The following is a 20,685-nucleotide window of genomic DNA, read 5'->3' as shown; positions in this document are numbered from 1 at the left end:
GGGACCTCCCTTTCCAGGGTGACAATCTCTAAATTGCTATATTGCACAGCAACATTGATAACCTTATGGATTGCAGTAATTCCATCTTCCCACAAGCCAAGAAAATATTAGGACTGCGTTGAAGACCCAGGCCTTCCTTTACTGCTCACAGGATACTTTGCATTCTCCTGGCTCCTCTGATAAGGGTTTTAAAGGACCTGTGTGGGGGGTGCCAGGCTCCCCTGGACTCACAAATCCATTTGACCACGGATGGATCCACCTGAACATGATGGCTTTGTCCCCACCCATTTCCAGATTGGGGGTCATCGTTATCAGGTTTTTGAGCCAGTGGACCCCCCTTTTTTTTTTTCATAACAAGTGAATCCACAGATGGATCGCATCCAGCTACAAAATAGCTTCTCATTCCACTGGGGAAATTCTCTCTCAAAGTTTGACTTCCACCGTTGCGCCTAGTGTGGAGCTGGCGGGACCTGCTTCCTCAGGAAATGACTGTACTAGTGCTTGAGCCAGGACATGCTTTCCAAGGAACTATGGGGTTCAACCGATGATGGACCCAAAGGCCCTGAATTGCCTTGCCAGGGTCCTGAAGTTTGGATGGATTCTATTCATTTGGTGGTGGCCTTCCTTATCAGGGGATTTTCTGGCATCTGTAGACATCAAGGACATGGCTCCATCTTCGTGGGACATCTGCAGTTCCTACGCCTTGCAGTTGGGGGGGCACGCATTATCTATTTTGTAGAGTTTCCTTTTCGGTCTGGCCTCTACTCCCGGGTATGCTTCAAGGTCTTGACCCCCAGTCTGGGTGTTACTAAGATGACGACGCACTTCCTTCAGGACATTGGCTAAGTCCTGATCGTCAAGAAGTCTGCCTTACCCCCACCAGGAGCCTGAAGTATCTGGGCCCGATTCTGGTCTCAGAGCAGACCGAAGTGTTTCTCCAGGTGGACAAGCTTTGAAAGCTTGGGACTGTGGGTCTATTACTCTTGTCATACCAGCAGTTCTCCCTGTGGTCTTGCATGCAGACTTATGGTGTACACCTCTGAGGTGGACCCATTTGTGCAGTTCCTTATGAGAGTTCTGCAACAGAGAATCCTGTTGAAAGAGGACAGACTCCCACTGCCCTGGACTGGGCTGGTTGACATGGGCCTCCCCGCTCTGGTCTTGCTCCTTGAAGGCCGAGAAGTCTTGTCTTCTTCCACTGGATGGGGTTACCAATGGACGCCAGCCTATCCAGCTGGGGAAGTGTTAAGAATCCAGCAATCTTGTGCTGATCTCAAACCCAGAAGGAGGCACTGCTGCTAGTCAACGTCCTGGGGCTGCGAGCAATCAGGCTGTCTCTAGAGCACTAGATGGATCTCCTCCTGGGGCTCCCGGTCAGGGGCCGATGCAACAGCAGTAGCCTATGTCATCCACCAAGGTGGCACAAGACCTGCAGCACTAGTGAAGCAGTCTGGTCTTTTTGGATATCCCAGGTATTGGAAATTGGCAGGTCGATTGTCTCAGTTGCTAGTAATTGGATCAGGGGGTGCGCCCCTACTCCTGGATGCAACCTATGTGTAATAGCACCGCAGGATCAATATCGCCTCATGCATTTCCTCCTTTCAAGCTGCTTCCTCACCTGCTGCAAAGGCTTGCAGCCAAAGAGATTCTGATCATTCTGGTTGTTCCAGGCTGGTTTTGTGCCCATGGTTCGATGACAGGTGCAGCTTGTGCCAGATGCTCCCTGTCAGCTGCCATTTCTGGATTATTTCCTGTCCCAGGGTCCAATCCATCACCCTGCTTTACTGGCTACAACGGCATGGCTACTGACAGCCTAACCTGGGGGAACAGGAGTTTGTTGGGTTTGGTGATGCCCGCAATGTTGTAGGCATGCAGGTCTACCTCTCAAGAGCTATGTTGTCACGCCTGGAAGGCTAAGATTGTTTGGTGCAAGGCTCCAAGTGTCTACCAACATTCCTTGCAGTGAGGCTCTTTCTTTGGGCCTTCTTCCAATGGGGTGTTTGACATCCTGCTGTTGTAAAGTTTTGTACCGTTAAATTGTTTTTCAGCGTTCCTTAGCCATGAATTTTTTGATCAGCACTTTCTTCCAAGGGTTCGTCATGTGGCGCCCCTTGGGCATTCCCTGTTGATGCTGTGGGGCTTTAATTTGGTTCTTCATTGCTCCAGAAGCCTCCCCTTGGAGATATTTGGGTGGCAGCCTTATTCTGTAAATCTCCATATCTGGTCTTGCACAAGGATAAGGTGATTTTCTGTCCAGGCCCTTGCCTTCCTTCGAAGGTGGTGTATTTTCACCTGACTGAGGGCATGTCCTGTCTTCCGTATGTCCACAGTTGTAACGTCCTATGAGGGTTGCCTTGCACTCCTTGGACGTGTTTAGGGCGGTTTGTGTGTACCTGCCTGACGTGCACCTTCCTGAAGGCTGTATAACAAGTTTTGGTCTGGTATGTGTGGACAAAGCATGTCTCAGTCCCAAAATACAGTGTAAATAAAAGAAAGATGTCCAGGGGACTTTACGGAGTCATGCCTAACCAGTTAAAAATATTACATTTTATTCAAAATGAACGCATATAAAATAATTGAAAACAGACACGTAGATCATGATCAACAACACAATACATCAAAATCTAAAATACAGGTTCAGATGAGAAAGCATTCAACCTGGTCAACACATTGACATTAATCAAGATCTTGAACCAATACCAGAAAGACGGCCCATAGGAGGTGCAGAGTTCTTTTCTGACTAGTGTCCTACTTCTGTAGGCAGCACTATAAAACCGTTTCGTCAAGATTAAGAAGAGAGCCTATGTCAGTCAATGAACTCAGAGGAAGAGATATTCCTTATGGTGAGTAACAAAAGTCCAGTTTTCACAACTTTCTCATTTGGGGACAGGCGAGTGGGAACACATAACTTAACTCATTGCTCTGCTCAAACCTACACCTGTGCCAACACATGGGAAAAAGTTACATGTTCGTCTTACATGAGGGACAGTAAGTAACATTAGCTATTATCCTGTCCCTAAAGGAGACAGACCACAAACAGGATTTCTTCCCAACTCTAACCAAAACTAAAAAAAAAAAAACAAGCTTTGCATGGGGTTGAGCTTTAAAATCAGACCTAACCTCAGACAACCATCGCCTTCAAACATTGTGAGACAAGTCAATTGTGAATATATTCTTAAATAGAAGCACAAAACGGTCACCATATCTGCATTGCATTCATGATCAACACCTACAGCTTGATTATTTTGTGTAACTGTCTCAAGAGAAGTCCCTACTCTGACACACAAAAGCAAATTCCTGAGTTGACATAGAACGCACTGTACTAGATCCAGGATTTAGACTGACAAGACGATAGTAATTACTACACATCGTTACAAGAGAAGGATGTGAAGGTACACTAACTGTCTAACATTATTTGGGAGTAGCGGGGACAGTATTTATTTTTCACTACTAGGACAGAGCATTTGTAATTCTTGCAGGGAAGTAGACTTCGATCCCATCATGTATCCAATCCCATGTGTATAAAGAACAGCCTAATGGCATAAATCTGGCATCTTAATATTCCAATACTGCAAAAATCGAATATACAAAGGTCTATTCGAAAGTAGAGTCGCTCAGTCAATATAGCTCCTAACTGAAGGGCAATCAGGCAGCAATAGGTTAAAACATAAAATGATCCATATCAAAATGTGACATTTTGAGGTACCACCAAGGCTTGGAACTCCATGCTTGAAAAAGAGCTAGGTTGATGCTCGAAACGTCGCCTTTTGATAAGGAGGATTTTGTACTTTATCCTGTTGCTGCCTGCTTGCACTTCAATAAAGAGCTTTATGAATGAAGCTATTTCAACTTACAATTACTTTGTGCAGATGATTTTGCAATACTGAAATTTAGAATTCTGCAAAATTATTTTTTTTGGGAGAAAACGTAGTATACCTATCAGGGGATTCAGATTGTTTCCTAAAGCCGGGAGGGAGAGCAGGACCAAAAAATTCATCATCATCATCATCATCATCTGAAGCCTTTCCAATTTTTCTGGAAAAAAAAGAAAAAAACAAAACAAAAAAAACACAATAAAAGTCCTCTTAAGTGACTGCTAACACAAAGGGTCTGTGATCAGCATGACATTCGCTACCTGTATAACAGACATTTGAATTAAATATACTGGCACTTGTTTTTATATTTGGATTAAGTATGCAGCGTTAACACACTTTTTATGAAGGAGTTGAAGCAGGGATATGCCCTGTGAAATTCATTGCAGACAAAATCATATACTGATGTTATGTGTGATTTTTTTTTTTTTTTGTACTAAAGACTGTAATTTTAATCCTGAATTCAAAGTGCGAGACCCAAAATCTTTTATTTCAGCATGTTTGTCATCATTCCTTGCTGAATGCAGCTTTCTTAAGCAAACCATTTTTTGGCTCTAATGTAAAGTTTCTTTAACATTAGGTAAACATATTTTGCTTTTAGTTTCAGTTACTGTTTTTCCAATCACTTGTTGATTGGGGACACTGGTGATGTAACCAAGGCCACACAGGTGCATCTCGAGAAGGCTACATCACCAGCTCCTTCCCCCTCAGACAATGTGAAGTGTCACATGTTCCAGGAGGCAGACAAAGAGATCCAAGACATAAAGGGAGATGGATTCATGTCTCCTCAGTTATAATGGCCACTATGAGAATAACAGGGAGGAAAAGAAAAATAAGGTATGCAAAGAATAAAAAGCCTACAAACTGCAATTATTTGTAAGTATCTGTTTGTAGAGTGCCCATACAAAATATTTCTGAAAGGTGACTTTGGGGTATACAAAGAGATAATAAACAAACAAAAATGTGTGTGCTGCATGCTACTGTCTTTAAAGGACAGAGAGCCATGTTCAGCTATAACAAATATATCAGTAAACACCCTATTACCCCTAATAGACAGATATGGGCAATGTGTCCTGTATATATCAAACACAAAGTTTCCTCTAATTCAGAAGTCGGTGATTCTTTGAGCTGACCTGTTTGTGGAATCGTTTCTGTCCTTTCCAGTAGATCGTCTCTTGTGGTGCCTGTGGCTGGATGAAGTCTCTTCATCACTGTCCTCGGATGAGTCTGAACTGTGGTTGTACTTGTAACCAGGCGGCAATACTGGACCTGCAACTAAACACAAAAATCCATCTTAGGATGTAAACAGGCACATAGGACCATGATTAAGTCTGAAAGATAGCCAAACACCATGGCGGTTAGGTTTACTAGAGCCAAAGACAGTTTTCCCATGCAAAGTATGCTTTAGCCTGCATTTTGGCAGTCTTCTAATTGCTACATGCCTTAACAGAATGCATTAGTATTGTGTTAATGCTATCTAAACCAGCCTCTCTCAACCAAGGTGCCCAGGCACCTGGAGTACCTTTAGGTGTCTTCAGGGGCACCTTGGCAAAATGCCTAAAAAATGCCCAAAAAAGTGTATACATGCCAAAAGGTGGATCAAGCCTGCCTTTTAGTTACACAAAGCCACAGGTTTTCATTTTGCTCCATAACAACATTCTAGCCATTGGCATTCTAACAAAAAGTGATGTAATTGATTTATAAGGAGGATGTTGGGCGCCTACACAGCATCCTTGTTTGCCCTCCCCCTGGCCCCCTCTGTCAGCACTGGGGTCACATTAGCTGAGTGAGGGAGGGGGGGACTGAGTAAGAAGAGAAACACTGGAATACTAGTCAGTACCAGTGTGCAAGAGAATATTTGCTTTGGAAGAATAAATCCCCTCTATCCTTGGGTGTCCTATATGTGTGGATGTTGCTGAAATATGTAAAAATAGTTTTTCACATTTTAGAACTGAAAAAAGGTTGAGAAACACTCATCTAAACAACAGGAAGCCTACACAGCAGCACTGCACTCCATAAGTAAAATAGAACACTGGTCAGTGAAAAAGAGATATAGAATATGTCACGCAGAGCTTCAGAAGAGGATATGCTAGGAAAAAAAAAAGTAGTGGGGCACAGAGTTTGAGAAATTAGACATTTCTAAAAATCCACAGGCGCAGCTTGAAAGAAAAAAAAAAAAAAATTTAAAATATGGCATCAGTGAGTCCTATGTGTGGGCCCTTGGTCCTGACCCTTTTAAAGATTTGTCCAGACCTGGCTCTTGGAACATCATTTTAACATAATTATTTATTTCAGGTACTCATACATAGTGCCGTCAATTTATGCAGCGCTTTACATATACACACACACACACACACACACACACGCACTGTACATTCGCATCAGTCCCTAACCCTCAAGGGGCGTACAATCTAAGGTCCCCAAATTATACTCATACATACATCTACTAGGGCCAATTTAGACAGGATCCAATTAACCTACCAGCATTTCTTTCGAGACAAAAGGGGGGAAACCAGAGTACCCTGGAGGAAGCCCACGCAGGTACAGGGAGAACATGCAAACTCCAAGCAGGTGGTGCCGTGGTTGGGATTCCAACCAACGACCCTAGTACTGCCAGGCAGAAGTGCTTACCATTTAGCCACTGTGCTGACTCTAAAATCATAAAAAAACCATATGGAAAATCTGCTTTACCATGTACAGGTACATGAAAGAAACCAGCACAGGTATCATACTGATTACAATAGGCTTCTAAACTATCCAGATGGGAGTTTATTCTATGTTGGCATTAATGAAAGCGTTTTTTTTCACAAATCAAATTTTCCATACACAGAGTCTGAGATGTTTGAAGAAAAAAAAAAGAAATTAGAAGGAATAGCTTTTATTAATATTATACAGGATTTACATAGCCCCAACAGTTTGCGCAGCGCTTTACAAAATGTAGGTACAAACTTCATTCTGTTATAAACTCATGAGCCCTTGTTCTCATTGGCAGCTTCTCTATACCACAGGGACACTTCACATTCTGTCACTAACAACATAGTTACATATATTTATTATGTCCCTGGCACAAGGCCTTGAAACATCTGCTACACTGCCATGTGATGCCAAAACACCACATATCCATCTAAACTGGAGAAGTAATTCACTCCCACTGACAGATAAAATAAGTACAGTGTTTGTGCTAATATGTCACTGGATATCAATCTGTTGATACCCTTTATTTAGGATGTCAACACACATACATGGATTTCTATAATAATTAAAAAAAAAACACAACCATCATTAGTCAGGTTGAAAAAAAGACAAGCCCATCAATTCAAACCAACTGAAAAACAAAAAACAAACCCCCCCTCCCCATAAAAAAAACAAACAAAAACACATAAAATTTCCATATACACAATTCTAATACACACAGTTGATCCAGAGGAAGGCAAAAAACCCCAATAAAGTATGATCCAGTTCAGGAATCCTTCCTGATCCCCCAGGGGGCAACTGGATATTCCCTGGACCAACTACCCCCTTTTGATATTACCTACCGTATTTTGCGCTCCATAAGACGCACCTGACCATAAGACGCGCCTAGGTTTTAGAGGAGAAAAACAAGAAAAAAAAAATATTCTGAACCAATGGACTGCAGACATAGTACAGGAAGCGACCAGACACTGCAAACAGTACAGGGCATGACCAGAGACTGCAGACAGTACAGGGCATGACCAGACAGTACAGGGCATGACCAGACAGTACAGGGCATGACCAGACAGTACAGGGCATGACCAGACACTGCAGACCTTTAGGGAGGGAGGGGGAGCGGGTACCTGAATTTGACAGGTACCCGCTCCCACTTCCATGGAGTTCTCCTGCCTATACTGTGGGCACCCGACTTTGACAGCCGGGTGCGCACTGCGCATGTGCGAGAAACGCTGCACTTTGTGAATGGCCCGGCGTCTTTTGGGACCTGTCATGTGTCCCAGAAGACACCGGACCATTCACAAAGCGCAGCGCTTCTCGCGCATGCGCAGCGGGCACCCGGCTGTCACAGATGCTGGGGCGGGAAGAAGCCGGCGCTGGAAGACTACAGTGCTGGACCGAGGAACAGGTGAGTTCCTGCCGCAGAGAACAGCTGAGCGGCCGGCCCGGTATTCTGACATGGTGGCGGCGGAAATACCAGACCGGCCGCTTTATATTCGCTCCATAAGACGCACTGACATTTTCCCCCCTTTTTGGGGGGAAAAAAGTACGTCTTATGGAGCGAAAAATACGGTATATATGTTAATATCCAATTATATTTTGTGCATTTAGTTATGCATCTAGTATTATTCTTTACTATTTGACCTCTAGAATATTTAACCCCCTTCATGAGGAGAGCCTTTTTTGCTGTTCAGCATTGTGGATCATTTATTCACACAAAAAGCTCTTTTGATGGTATTTGATTACCACTGGGATTTTTATATTTTACTATTTAAAAAGAAAAAAGACTGAAAATTAAAAAAAAAAAAAAAAAAATCTAATTTCTTCATAAACTTTGGCCATAATGTATTCTGCTACATGTCTTTGGCAAAAAAAAAAAAACTCCCAATAAGTGTATATTAAATTGTTTTGTGAAAAAGTTATAGCATCTGCAAACGGTGGTATATATACTGGAATTTACACAGCTATGATGCTATACTAGTAATGGCGGTGATCAGTGATACAATGGGATGGTGATAGAGTGGCTGTCAATCTGGCACTAGCTGAAGCTGGCTGGGAAGTACACTGAAGTCAATAGTGATCAGTGCGAATACTGTACACTGTACTAATGGCACTGGCTGGCTAGGAGCTAACATTAAGGGGAAATCATAGTGTGCCTAACAAGTGCAATGTGAGTAATATGTGCTGCTTTTACCTACAGATCTGGCTATTTTTTCTCCCTACTTTTCAGGGAGAAGAAACAGCCAGATCACCAATCTGTGTACAATCTGTGCTGTGATTGGCTACAGACGATCAACAGGTGTCAGCCATAAATCATTTGCCAGGACCGGCTGACAAAATCCCACTGTAGCCAGTGACATCGGGGTTAGCAAACGGTGCTCATGACCCAGAACAGGCTGAATGTTGTACAAATAATTAAAACAATCTACTGAGCTGGCCAGAACAAGTAGGAGTCTATTGCACAGCTCTGATGGGGAGATTGTATATTATAGATTACATACTTCCTTATTAATGTTGGCCTCAAAAATGTTGAAGAATGCCTCCAAGCCTTGGTTAAAGCGCTATACAAGGACAAGGTCTGATTACCTTAAATAAAGGAATGTGGCTATTTGGACAAACCAGACCACTGCTCTCCTTTTTGTTTGCATAGCGGGTGGGTTTGTCAATTGCTTACACACAAGTCCAGTATATAACACACAGCTAGACTGGAAATATTTGTCTCAACCTTTATCTCCACCAGCTGACACCAATGATGGAGCACCATGCCCCCTACTGACACCATCAATGGGGCACTATTCTTCTCATTGATATCAACAATAGGGCACAATTACTCCCAAGAAATCCAAATGATGGGGCACGGTTGACGGGGTATTTTCTACTCTCACTGGCCACATTTCAGGCCATTTAAAGCCTGAAGGACAGTAAACTGGCCCTATGCTTAGAAAGTTTGGCGACCCCTGCCCTATATCACTTATAAATATGTTAAAAAGGAAGGGTCCCAACATGAGTGACCTGAATCCAACTGTTATCTATTTGGTACTGGAGAGAGACTGTAGGAATGAAATTTGGTATTCCAGGGGCAACTGTCCAATTTCTTCTATATTTATCTATCAATCTCACAGCTCTCAACTGTTCAAGCAGAACTACAGTCACTGGACAAAACTGAGATCTTGATGTCACCACCCCTCCTTTCCACTTTGTATAATCAGAGAATGCCTTCATGGGAAAAAAAAAATAAAAAATGAATGATGACGCTGTCGAGTGAGCGAACCTCCATGTTCAGAATATTGCTCACACAGAACATGGAAGATCACAGAACCCACTATATGTAGCATTAACTACCACAGCATTAAAGTGATATTAAAAAGGCAAATTTTTTTTTTTTTTTTAATAACAAACATGTCATACTTAATGTACCTGCTTTGTGCAGTAGTTTAGCACAGAGCAGCCCTGATCCTCCTTCTTGTGTCCTCCGCTGTGCTCTTGCCCCCCCCCCCTCCTGCTCCCATAGTAAGCAGTTTGCTATGGGAGGACCCGCAGGCTTGTTCCCCAGCTGCTGCTCTGTGTGTCCATTCACACACTACTGTGGCTTGGCCCCGCCCCAATTCTTTCCTCATTGGCTGTGACTGACAGTAGCGGAAGCCGATGACACCTGCTGCTGTCTCAGCCAATGAGAAGGAAGAGTCCCCAAAGAGCTGCCGCTCTCGTGCATATCACTGACTCAAGTGGGGGCTCAGGTAAGTATTGGGAGGGGCAGTGGGGCTGCTGCACACAAAAGGTTTTTTACCTTCATGCATAGAATCACTTCAATTAATAAAATATACTCAGATCAGCTTTATGTTTGATTAGTATTCCTAAAACTTTAGAGTGGTACTTTCAAGTGGTGGTAAATGCTCCCAGGATGTGAGATGTAACCCTTGGGGTAGCACTGGTTTAACACCCTGGATTAGGAACCAGACTGCAGTGATGTGACTGTAGCACTCCTTATCCTGAGATCCTTATTGTGAAAATTGTAGAGGTGGTACACTACTGCTCTCTGTTAATATCCCCATGGTCTTCCTAAAGCTGACAGCTAAATCAGAGAATGGAAACAACAGAGGAAGATTTGGGATTTTGTCATGCTACTAGAACAGTACAACCTTTAGGCGAATAGTGTTTTCAGAAAGGTCTGCAGCCTTCATGTGTCTCTTGATATGGGATTTCAGTAAAAGTTTGTTTTAGGAGTTGTGGGAAATGAAATGTAAACTTAATCTACACTGAGATCCTGACATCTAGCTCCCCAAGGCTTTTTTTTCTTGCGGATTCAGAAAGGCTGATTGAACACTTAGAATTGAATACTACAACGCCTTGAAAGCGTATTCATACCCTTTGAAATGTTCCACATTTTATCAGATTACAACCAAAAAACGTAAATTTATTTTTTTGGGGATTTAATGTGATAGACCAACACAAAGTGGCACAACTGTGAAGTGGAAGGAAAATGATAAAATGGTTTAAAATTTTTTTTTAAAAAATAAATATCCGCGCATTTGTATTCAGCCCCCTTTACTCTGATACCCCCAATTAAAATCTAGTGGAATCAATTGCCTTCAGCAGTCAGTTAATTAGTAAATACAGTCCACCTGTGTGTAATTTAATCTCAGTATAAATACATCTTTTCTCTGAGGCCCTCAGAGGTTTGTTATAGAACATTAGTGAACAAACAGCATCATCAAACAAACAGGAACACACCAGACAGGTCAGGGATAAAGTTGCGGAGAAGTTTAAAGCAGGCTTAGGTTATAAAAAACTCTCAAGCTTTGAACATCTCACGGAGCACTATTCAATCCATCATCCGAAAATGGAAAAAAGCCAAGAGGCCCATGGTAACTCTGGAGGAGCTGCAGAGATCCACAGCTCAGGTGGGAGAATCTATCCACAGGACAACTATTAGTTGTGCACTCCTCAAATCTGGCCTATATGGAAGAGTGGTGTGTTGTGTTGTGGGGATGCTTTTTTTCAACAGGGACAGGGAAACTGGTCATAGTTGATGGAAAGATGGATTAAGCCAAAATACAGGGCAATCTTAGAAGAAAACCTGGTAGAGTCTGCAAAAGACTAAAGACTGGGGCAGAGGTTCACCTTCCAGCAGACAACGACGCTAAAAATACAGCCAGAGCTACAATGGAATGGTTTAGATCAAAGCATATTCACGTGTTAGAATGGCCCAGTCAAAGTCCAGACCTAAAGCCAATTGAAAATCTGTGTCAAGACTTGAAAATTGCTCTCCATCCAATCTGACAGAGCTTGAGCTATTTTGCAAAGAAGAATGGGCATAAAATTTCACTCTAGATGTACAAAGCTGTTAGAGACATCCCCAAAAAGAATTGCACCTGTAATTGCAGCAATAGGTGGTTCTACAAAGTATTGACTCAGGGGGGATGAATACAGATGCACGCCATACTTTTCAGAGATTTGTAAAAAATTTTGAAAACCATTTATCATTTTCCTTTCATTTCACTTTTATCATTATGTGCCACTAAATACATTTACGTTTTTGGTGGTAACATGACAAACTGTGATAAATTTCAAGGGGCATGAATACTTTTTCAAGGCACTGTATCTATAGCCTTTCTTTTGGGATTAAAGCAGGCCATTCACTTGTTAGATTTCTTTCGTTCAGACCACAGGCTGAACAAAAATAACAAACAGATTCCTTCATTCACAGTATACAGTGCAGATGAATAAATCTCCCTGGCGGTGGTTATATTGACAGCCAGCTCCAGTGGCTGCCAGAATACCTAAACAGTAGCTGCAACTGATTGGATACAAACGATGCTTGGCCAAACATTTTTCACCCAACTCCTTTAGCAAAACCACGGTTACACTTACCAGGTTTTTAACTATGAAAAATTTAAGTTACACCCAAGCACATAACATCCCCTCAAAAAAAAAAAAAAAAAAAGTAAATTTGAGCCTTCCCCTCCAAATGAACGTACAAACGTAAAAGCACATACTGGGGTGCCTACGCATGTAAAAGTTGACCGAGATGCACGTTACATATTGCCGCGCATGCCAGAATGAGACCAATAATTCTAGCACAGGACCTCTTTCGTAACACTATACTGATGACCCATAAGTGCTTTAAAAAAGAGTCGCCTATAGAAAATATAGGGCACTTAAAGTTTGTTGCCATTTCACGAGTACTCGCAAATTTAAAGGTTTGGGCATATTGGATATTTACTTGGTGCAACATCATCTTTTACATTTTACCAAATGTAAAAGGGTAAATTACGGCTTTTGTGTACGGCCCTAAAATTAATTTGTGTATTTTTTACAGAAGTTTTGCATTTCCTAGACCTTTGTGGAAATATAGAGTGACATGAAAAATTGGAACTACCACTATTTTATTATCTAGGGTCTCTGCTTTCAGAAAATATGTAAAGTACGGGGTTTTGTGCAATCTTCAAGCCTAAAATGATTTTTTAAACGTGTGCAAAAATAGCGCTGGTAATGGAAGGGATAAAAAATAAGCCCAACACCCCCCTATCCTGAGGAGCACCCAATCAGGGCTCATTATACTGCAAAGTCTCTTCCCTCCCTGCTAGTCTCCGGTTGTGGAGCTGGAGACAGGTAGTGAGGGGAGAAGGAGATATAAAGCTCAATGCTAAAAAAATTTTATGTTTAAGTTGCCATAAAGCCCCAGGCATTCCTAAAAGCACCTCAGATTTAAATACGGTTTTGGTTAAAATGTATTTTTTTTTTTTATCTGGACAAGTAGATTGTCATGCAAGACAAGTAAATTGGGACCCAAATTTAGTCCGTGGACAAGTCATTTTTTTCAAAAATGTCCAAACCCCTGAATACTCCTACCTTAGGGGAGGACCACTGCCTGCAGAACTTTCCTTCCAAAAGCCAAGTCTTGGCTAGAAAGAAGCTCCACACGGTAGTGTTTAACAAATGCACAGTTATTGGACCAAAATGCCGCCCTGGAGATGTCTTCCCATGAGACACCTGCCCTTTCTGCCCAGGACTGATCCTTATTCACGCCAATCAGTAAAAAATCCAAAACCGTGGGAATGGAAGCATCTAACCTTCCAGATCTAGTCCTCAAGGAGTGGAAGGTTCTCCAAATCTTAACATAAATCTTCCTAGTGAGTCTCGATTGCTTTTTCCAAAAGCCCCTTGGATTTGAGGATCCAGCTATCAGCTTCCACGCTGTCAGGTGAAAGTGACGAGGATTGGGATGGAGAACCAGTCCCTGATGGAGCTGATCCGGAAGCACCCAAGGGGAAACCGATAGTGATAACAGGATCAAAAACAAACTCCTCTTGGGCCAGTATGGTGCTATGAGAATGACTTGACAGCATTCCAACATGATCGTTCAGACTACCTATGGAAGAATTGCCAGTGGGTGAAAGGCGTAAGTCAGGCTGAAGTTTCATCCGCACTGCGCAAACTGTTGAAGCTATATAAATCCTGTATAATAATGTATAGCGCTGCGCAAACTGTTGGCGCTATATAAATCCTGTATAATAATAACCCAGCATCGGTAGGTCTCATCCCAGAGCAAGCATTTCCCTTTCCAGCATAAAGAAATGCTGAACCTTTCTGTTCCTGCTGGAAGCAAACAGGTCTATGTCTGGAAGACCCGACTGGGCTGTGGTCTGCGCAAACACCTCCGCATTCAATTCACATTATCCTTGTCTCACAGGATTCCGACTGAGGTAATCTCCCAGTACATAGTCTGAACCTCTGAGATGAGCTGCTTTCAGGGACTCCAGCCAAATCTCTCCCCAACTCAAAATCTCCTGAGCCAGGGCCAACAAATCTTGTGCCCTCCTGCTTGTTTACATATGCCACTGTGGTGGCGGTTTCAGAAAAGATCAACATGTTTTGATCCCGGACACTACTTGAAAAGGACTTAAGGGAAAAACCTACAGCTAACAATTCTCTTGGAGCTGGAGGAAACCTCTTCCAAATCTGGACTCCACGCTCCCTGAGCATGGCAAGAACCGGAATGGGCCCCCCAAACCCAGGAACTGGCATCTGTAGTAAACTTTATCGGGTCCTTTTGAGACAAAGGATGCCCTATCACTAAATTCCGATGACTGACCCACCAATTTAAGACCTTGTGACCTGTCCTGTAAAAGATTTACCACCTTGTCCAGGGAAATGTGCTTGTGGTCCCATGAAGACAGCAAGAAGGACTGAAGCCCTCAGGAGTGCAGTTGGGCCCAAATTTTCTCAGAATAGCTGCAGTTATGAATGTGAGAATCTGCATGATCCGCCTCAATGAGGCCTGCCGCTGACTCTGCAGATCTTGGACCGAAGAAAATCAGCCTCTGAACTTGTGTCCGTGAAAATAAGTTTTTAAGAGACAGAATTCACTCTGTAACCCAAGAATTCAACTGTTTGGGCTGGCACTAGGTTGGACTTCGGGGAAGTAAACTGTCTACAGGGGAGGACAAACTTCAGCCTGCTAGCAGTCAGCCTCTTCTACCCATCCCTTAAAGGGACCTCTGGTTACCTGGATCCGAGTAATTTCGATTCTGGGCATTTGATGACTACTACCCTGCGGGAGGATTACCATAACCTTGACCAGACCCATATCTGATGAGGAAACCCCTGGATGCAATATTTAATACGTATAACTATTACACATTTGGTGAGTGTGTAATTCTCACGGAGCACCGCCATTGAATTTAACCAGTCACCTGGCACTTTATAATCACACAGACTGTTGTTTACATTGAACTCCGATTATTCTATTTATTGTTTTACTGTCTATCACAGTTTTAGCACTGCACTGTTTACTTATTCTGTTCATAAGGCTTATGTTGGTTACCTTGAGTGCTTGGCCCATTAGTGACAGAGAGGGGCAAGGAAGGGCCAAACAAGGATGTCGTGCAGGCAACCGACATCCTCCATATCAACTCATGGTGTCATTGGTTGTTAGTACGCCAGGCGGCAGGAACACTGTAATAGTACATAATCAAAACCCATGGCTTTGTGTAACTAAAAGGCAGGCTCGATCCACCTGCTGGCTTGTGTACAATTTTTGGGTAATTTTTAGGCATTTTGCCAAGACACCCTTGAAGAAACATCAAGGAACCCTGGATGAAAAAGGCTAAACTAGACAATGTGTAACATATGGCTATATCCCTGTACCAAACATATGTTGTATCACAAGAACAGACACTACATGAATGCAGCAATACAAACTATCACACCATCTACACATGAAGCTGAGGAATAGATATAACAATGGGGTACAGGACAGACACCCCCTCCCCCCACAGAAAATGCATAAGTACAAGGTATGGTATGCAAAATGGACTTACAGTTGTAAATGTAAATTTGCTGCAACAATCCACACTAAGTGAAGCAATGCCAAAACAAGACATTCCAAAAATGCTTTAAAACTTTGGGAAACTGAAATTCTACCCATGCGCAAGGGAAGCTATGAAGAGGGAACCACTGTGGTACAAGGTAGATACCACCAGTGCTCATAAGTAAAGCATATGTAAAAAGATTTACTGTTCTAGTTACACCATTACATTAGTGCTGTAGAGGAAGCCCGAAGACATTCTCTAGATGTTCCAACGCAATGTTGTAAATAGATGACACATTCACTACAAGGAAGTCATGTAGAGGTCTAAAACTGTGGTCTGGGATGGATAACACCAAGAACCACACGTTCAGTACATCCTAGTGGTAAAACACTAATTGGCTGCACAACTCTGCAAAACAAATGCACCCAGCTGTACATGACCTAGCCTAAATAATTAAAGCGTCTGCAAAAGAAGACTATCCCAACATATAGACAGAAAGTCATGAGAGACCTTAAAATTGTGGTATGGGATGGACATCAGAAGTACATGAGTACAACACATGTCCTCACAAGGGCTTATACTGTAACTGACTGCAACACCAGACCAAAAATAAGCGCTGGCATGCAGCAGCACAATACATTACATAAATGTATTAAACCTATGTAATACCAGAACATACATAGTATATAAAAGAGTTAAATATCTTCTGCTGACACTTAAATGCCATGCAGGAGACCCCTGCTGCTGCCACTCTGATGACAGAAGCCTCTTCTGCTGCATTGCCACACCTGAATGCCATCAAGAATACTGTGCAGTAAATTATATTATTTAGTGAAAGAGGTTACAGATGGCAGCAAGCAGAGGTGAAATACAGCAGCAAGATGTATTAATACACCCTGGACTGGCACACCTTAAGATCCAGGCCAGAGTCTAAGCATAAGAGTCACATGCAAACATAAAATTATAAACACTCCACAGCGCAAATAAAGTATACATAAAAATTAAAATACTATAAATAAAAGTAAAAAAAAAAAATATATAGAGTCAACACAAAAAAATATTTTTCCTAAAAATATATGAGTTGTGCTCAATCCCAAAAAAAAAACCGTGCTCCAAAATTCTTCAAACAAATGTGCTCACACCATCCGTGATTGCTCTATCCCCACTCGCCAGATGGAATGGACTCTTTGCTGATATGGCAAGAGTCAAACAAGCTTAAAGTGACTGGGCATGTCCTCCCAGATAACTCTGTACTCAATATCCTCCAGAAACAACTCCCAGGATTGGATGACAATGGAAAACAAAAACAACAAATAGTGCAATACTGTAAAAAATCTTTAATTTTAAAAAAAGGCTGTCTTCTATGCACTCATGTTTAAAAGTATACTCAGGCTTTCATAATAGGCGCAAAGGCTCATATTATAAGGCTTATTTCCATTTGTAGAAGTGGACTGGCAAAGATAGATAGAAATCCCTTCCAAATAGCAGGAAGTCACTCTGGAACGCTGCAAATCAGCATGCGTTCCACTCACTGGAAGTGCCGTCACCACGCACCCACCGAAACCGGAAATATGGCGTCACGTTTCACCCTCCTCCAGGGCGTTATTTTGTTTTACATGCAAACATAAAGCAACGTCACATGCAAAACCAGTAACACAAAGTGATTACTACACATCAGGTACTAGATGTATAATACACCAAGACCTTAGTTGCCAAAAAGACAAACTTATGTCAAGACTGTAGATCTACTCCAAGAGACAGATCTCGAGCCCAGTAAACATGGATGGCAAGGATCAATGAATGTGGCCCCAAAAACCATATATATTAGGTCTATATATCCTGATCCAGAGTGAAGGCCATGGTATACCAGCAAACAAGACCATTCTGAAAAGCTAAGATTTAGAAGTTTTAAAAACGCCAGTAGCAGCTGTATTAAGTCATGTTAAATACACAAGTTATTCTGCATTTTTTAGCGGTTTCATTAGCATTTACCTGCAGTTTTTCGCGTTTGCGGTTTGTAGACAAAAAAAACTAACATTTTTGCTAAAAAAAACACCGAAAAAAATGTTGGTTTGCCGCAGTGACGGTGATGATTTTAGCATAAGCGTCTGCAACACACACTGTCACCACAGACAGGTCTATTTAGAGGATTACTGTATACAGTAGCATTCTTCAAGAGACAACAGGGATTCTTTAGTTTGCATTAACAGCTTTAGAGACAGTTTCAACACTTTACAGAAAAAGAGGTTACAAAGACATAAAGGGAACAATATGCAACAGAGAAATAAAAGAAAGGAGTTAAGAAGGCAGAAAACTTGCAAAGTTTTGGTTTACCAGAGTCCAATTGTCCAAGCAAAAACATTGCCTTGGCACTCAAGTCCGTTAAGATGTTTCTTGATTGATTTTAAACGAGAGCATCCCTTCACCAGACCTGTCAGTCCTTTTCTATGATATTAAAGAGGTGTCGCCTGAGGACAACTTACCAATCATCTGGTTTAGGGGATGGGTGCTAGGAGGTCACCAAGTTTATGAGCAAGTCCCAACTACAATTTCATACTAATATTAATAACTTCCAGTATGTGCAGGTGGTATTCTAGCAACTGGCAGATTCATATTCAGAATTCTATTTCAAACCCAGGGATACCAAACACAGCATACCTTTGTCACCCAGGAGGGAAGAGACTGCTTTCTCGCCTTTCCTATGTGCTAACATAGTCATGTAGGACCTTTTTTGGTTCGGCATTATATGCTCTATTCAAATATACACTTAATATTAATTTGCCCAGTTCATGTTGAATTCTAATTGTATGCAGAATTGTTACATGTGGAATAGACGTTTTGTGGCACGCTCTGCATTCCTAGAGCACTAATGGCCTAACAGGTCCTGTGTGACGGCTGGATTGAGTTATTGTTTTATGATAGGGCAGAGGAAAAGTGTCTTTGCAAAATAGACATCCTGCCAAGACTAATTAGTGGTTTACAGCTCTGAAGATGGCCTCTATTTGTGTTTTATTTAACATAAGAGGCTCTTTTTAAGTTCGTTTCAACTTACAGCTACACATTCCATTTTCAAGAGGAGAAAGGAAGGGAGAAAGATGATTGTTCATGAAAAACAAAATAGCCGAGACCTTAACAAGATGGCTGTCGTGTACAGCTTCCATGTCTCTATTGCACATAATCGTTACAGCTGCATTTTACCACATTTACCAGCGTTAGAGCGTTTTTACTGCTAAAAAACTCCTCTAGAAACCCACTAGTTCTAGGGGTTTTTTCTAGCCAAAAAACGCTGATTACAGTCTATGTGTGCATGCACACATAGGATAACATGCTGGGTAGTTTACTAGCTGTAGAAAAAAACCACCAAAAGCCAAAATTGCAGCTGTAAAACGTCCAGTATGCATGAGGACTTATAATTCAGCCTCTCCAGCTCTGTAGTGGAAATAGAAGGCTCTGTGAGACAGGTGAATGTGAAATTGCTGCCAGCTGCCTTGTGTTAACAACTGGGAAATTGTAGGAAGGAAAGCCAAAACGCCTATGAGGCAACCACACCCAGGTAACAACTAACAGAAACAATTAGGATTAAAGTGTATTTTAGTAAATATAAACTGCTAAATACTTTCTCATCAGAAGTTAGAGCAGTCTTGTGGCTTCTATCAATCAGTGTTCAGCCAAGCACTAGCTAAAGCTTGTAGGAGGAGTTTTCTTTCTGCTCTAGGAGGATGCAAAACCCCTGACCTCTGTCTGACCAGTGCCAATTAGTCCTGTGCTGATCACATGCACTCTCCCAAAAAAACCAAAACACCTCTTTAGCAATACACACCAAACTGAGCATGTGTAGAATGGCTACGGTTCAGTCTAAATTATCAGGAGAGAAGAGGTGGTCGCTTAAACAAGGGGAGAAACGGAGCAATCAGGAACAAACAGCTTTTTTACAGAATGCACTGGATTAACCCCTTAGGTTCCACAGCGAGTATAACAAGCATGCTTTACTGCATATACAGACTGATTTTACTGTTGTGGGTTTAGTAACACTTTCATGTGATCTGTGAGCAAGAAGTGAACTGCAAATACTCTCTCCTCTCTTAAAAACTTACCTCGGTGGATACATTATTGGTCCAATGCTGCATCTCTCCCCCCTGCTGGCTATAAGGGTGAGAACTCCGCAATCACATGACCGCATATCATTGAGTTCTCGCAGCCGCTCTGAGTAGAGAATCGGTGATTGGCAGTCACCGCTACCTGCTCTCCACCCATGAGCTCACTGGAGCACTGGGCTGTGAAGGGGGACGAAGCGGCTGGCTCAGTATTTCAGCGGATCACTGCAGCAACCTCCAGCTTACCCATGTCCCGCAGGTGCCAAGGGCGCTTGTATTCACCTGAGCTGCAATCTGCAATGAAGAATACAACATGCCGCATTAGCCCCTCCACCTGTAGTGTAGACAATTTGTGAAAACTGTTTAAGTTCTTTAGATTGATAATCATGCTGAAATTGACAGATACCCAACCTCTGGCGCCGGAAGCGGCAGCAACTCCATCTTGGAACCCCCATCAATAAGTGTCTGAAGTGACGACACCGCTGTAATTTTTATTTTGGAGGATTCCCCAGGGAGAAACACTATGTGGATTCAGCAATATACCCACCAAAACAGTGGGAAACCACCACAAATAGCCAAGGTCCTGCCACCCCCCCCCCCCCCCAGGGCAGATGTGCCTTCTTCCAGCAACACAAATGGGGTATGAGAGGAGCTCCTGGAGTCGATCCACACAGCCTGGAGTAAAAACCTCTCATTATAACAAGGCCTCAAGGCCAT

At 42.4% G+C, this 20,685-nt stretch overlaps 1 protein-coding gene across 3 annotated transcripts in view; it reads right to left on the bottom strand.

Moving 5' to 3' along the window:
• Positions 1-20,685, bottom strand: part of GPALPP1 (GPALPP motifs containing 1) — a 67,278-nt gene that overhangs the window by 36,126 nt on the left and 10,467 nt on the right. Inside the window, exons 2-3 of one of the 3 annotated variants that reach the window (XM_089678717.1) lie at positions 5,006-5,141; positions 3,937-4,035 (exon numbers count right to left, since the gene is read on the bottom strand). In XM_089678717.1, coding sequence (XP_089534843.1) covers positions 3,937-4,035; positions 5,006-5,141 — 235 coding nt within the window. Of the gene's footprint in view, positions 1-3,936; positions 4,036-5,005; positions 5,148-20,685 lie in introns of all 3 variants that reach the window. The other 2 variants (XM_089678710.1, XM_089678725.1) reach the window with 2 other exon arrangements.

Source organism: Staurois parvus, unplaced genomic scaffold (assembly GCF_062004578.1).
Source record: "Staurois parvus isolate SC_StPar_1 unplaced genomic scaffold, SC_StPar_1.0 ptg000017l, whole genome shotgun sequence".
Lineage (NCBI taxonomy): Eukaryota > Metazoa > Chordata > Amphibia > Anura > Ranidae > Staurois > Staurois parvus.
Note: the sequence above shows the minus strand (reverse complement) of the source record. Positions and strands in the feature narration are given on the sequence as shown.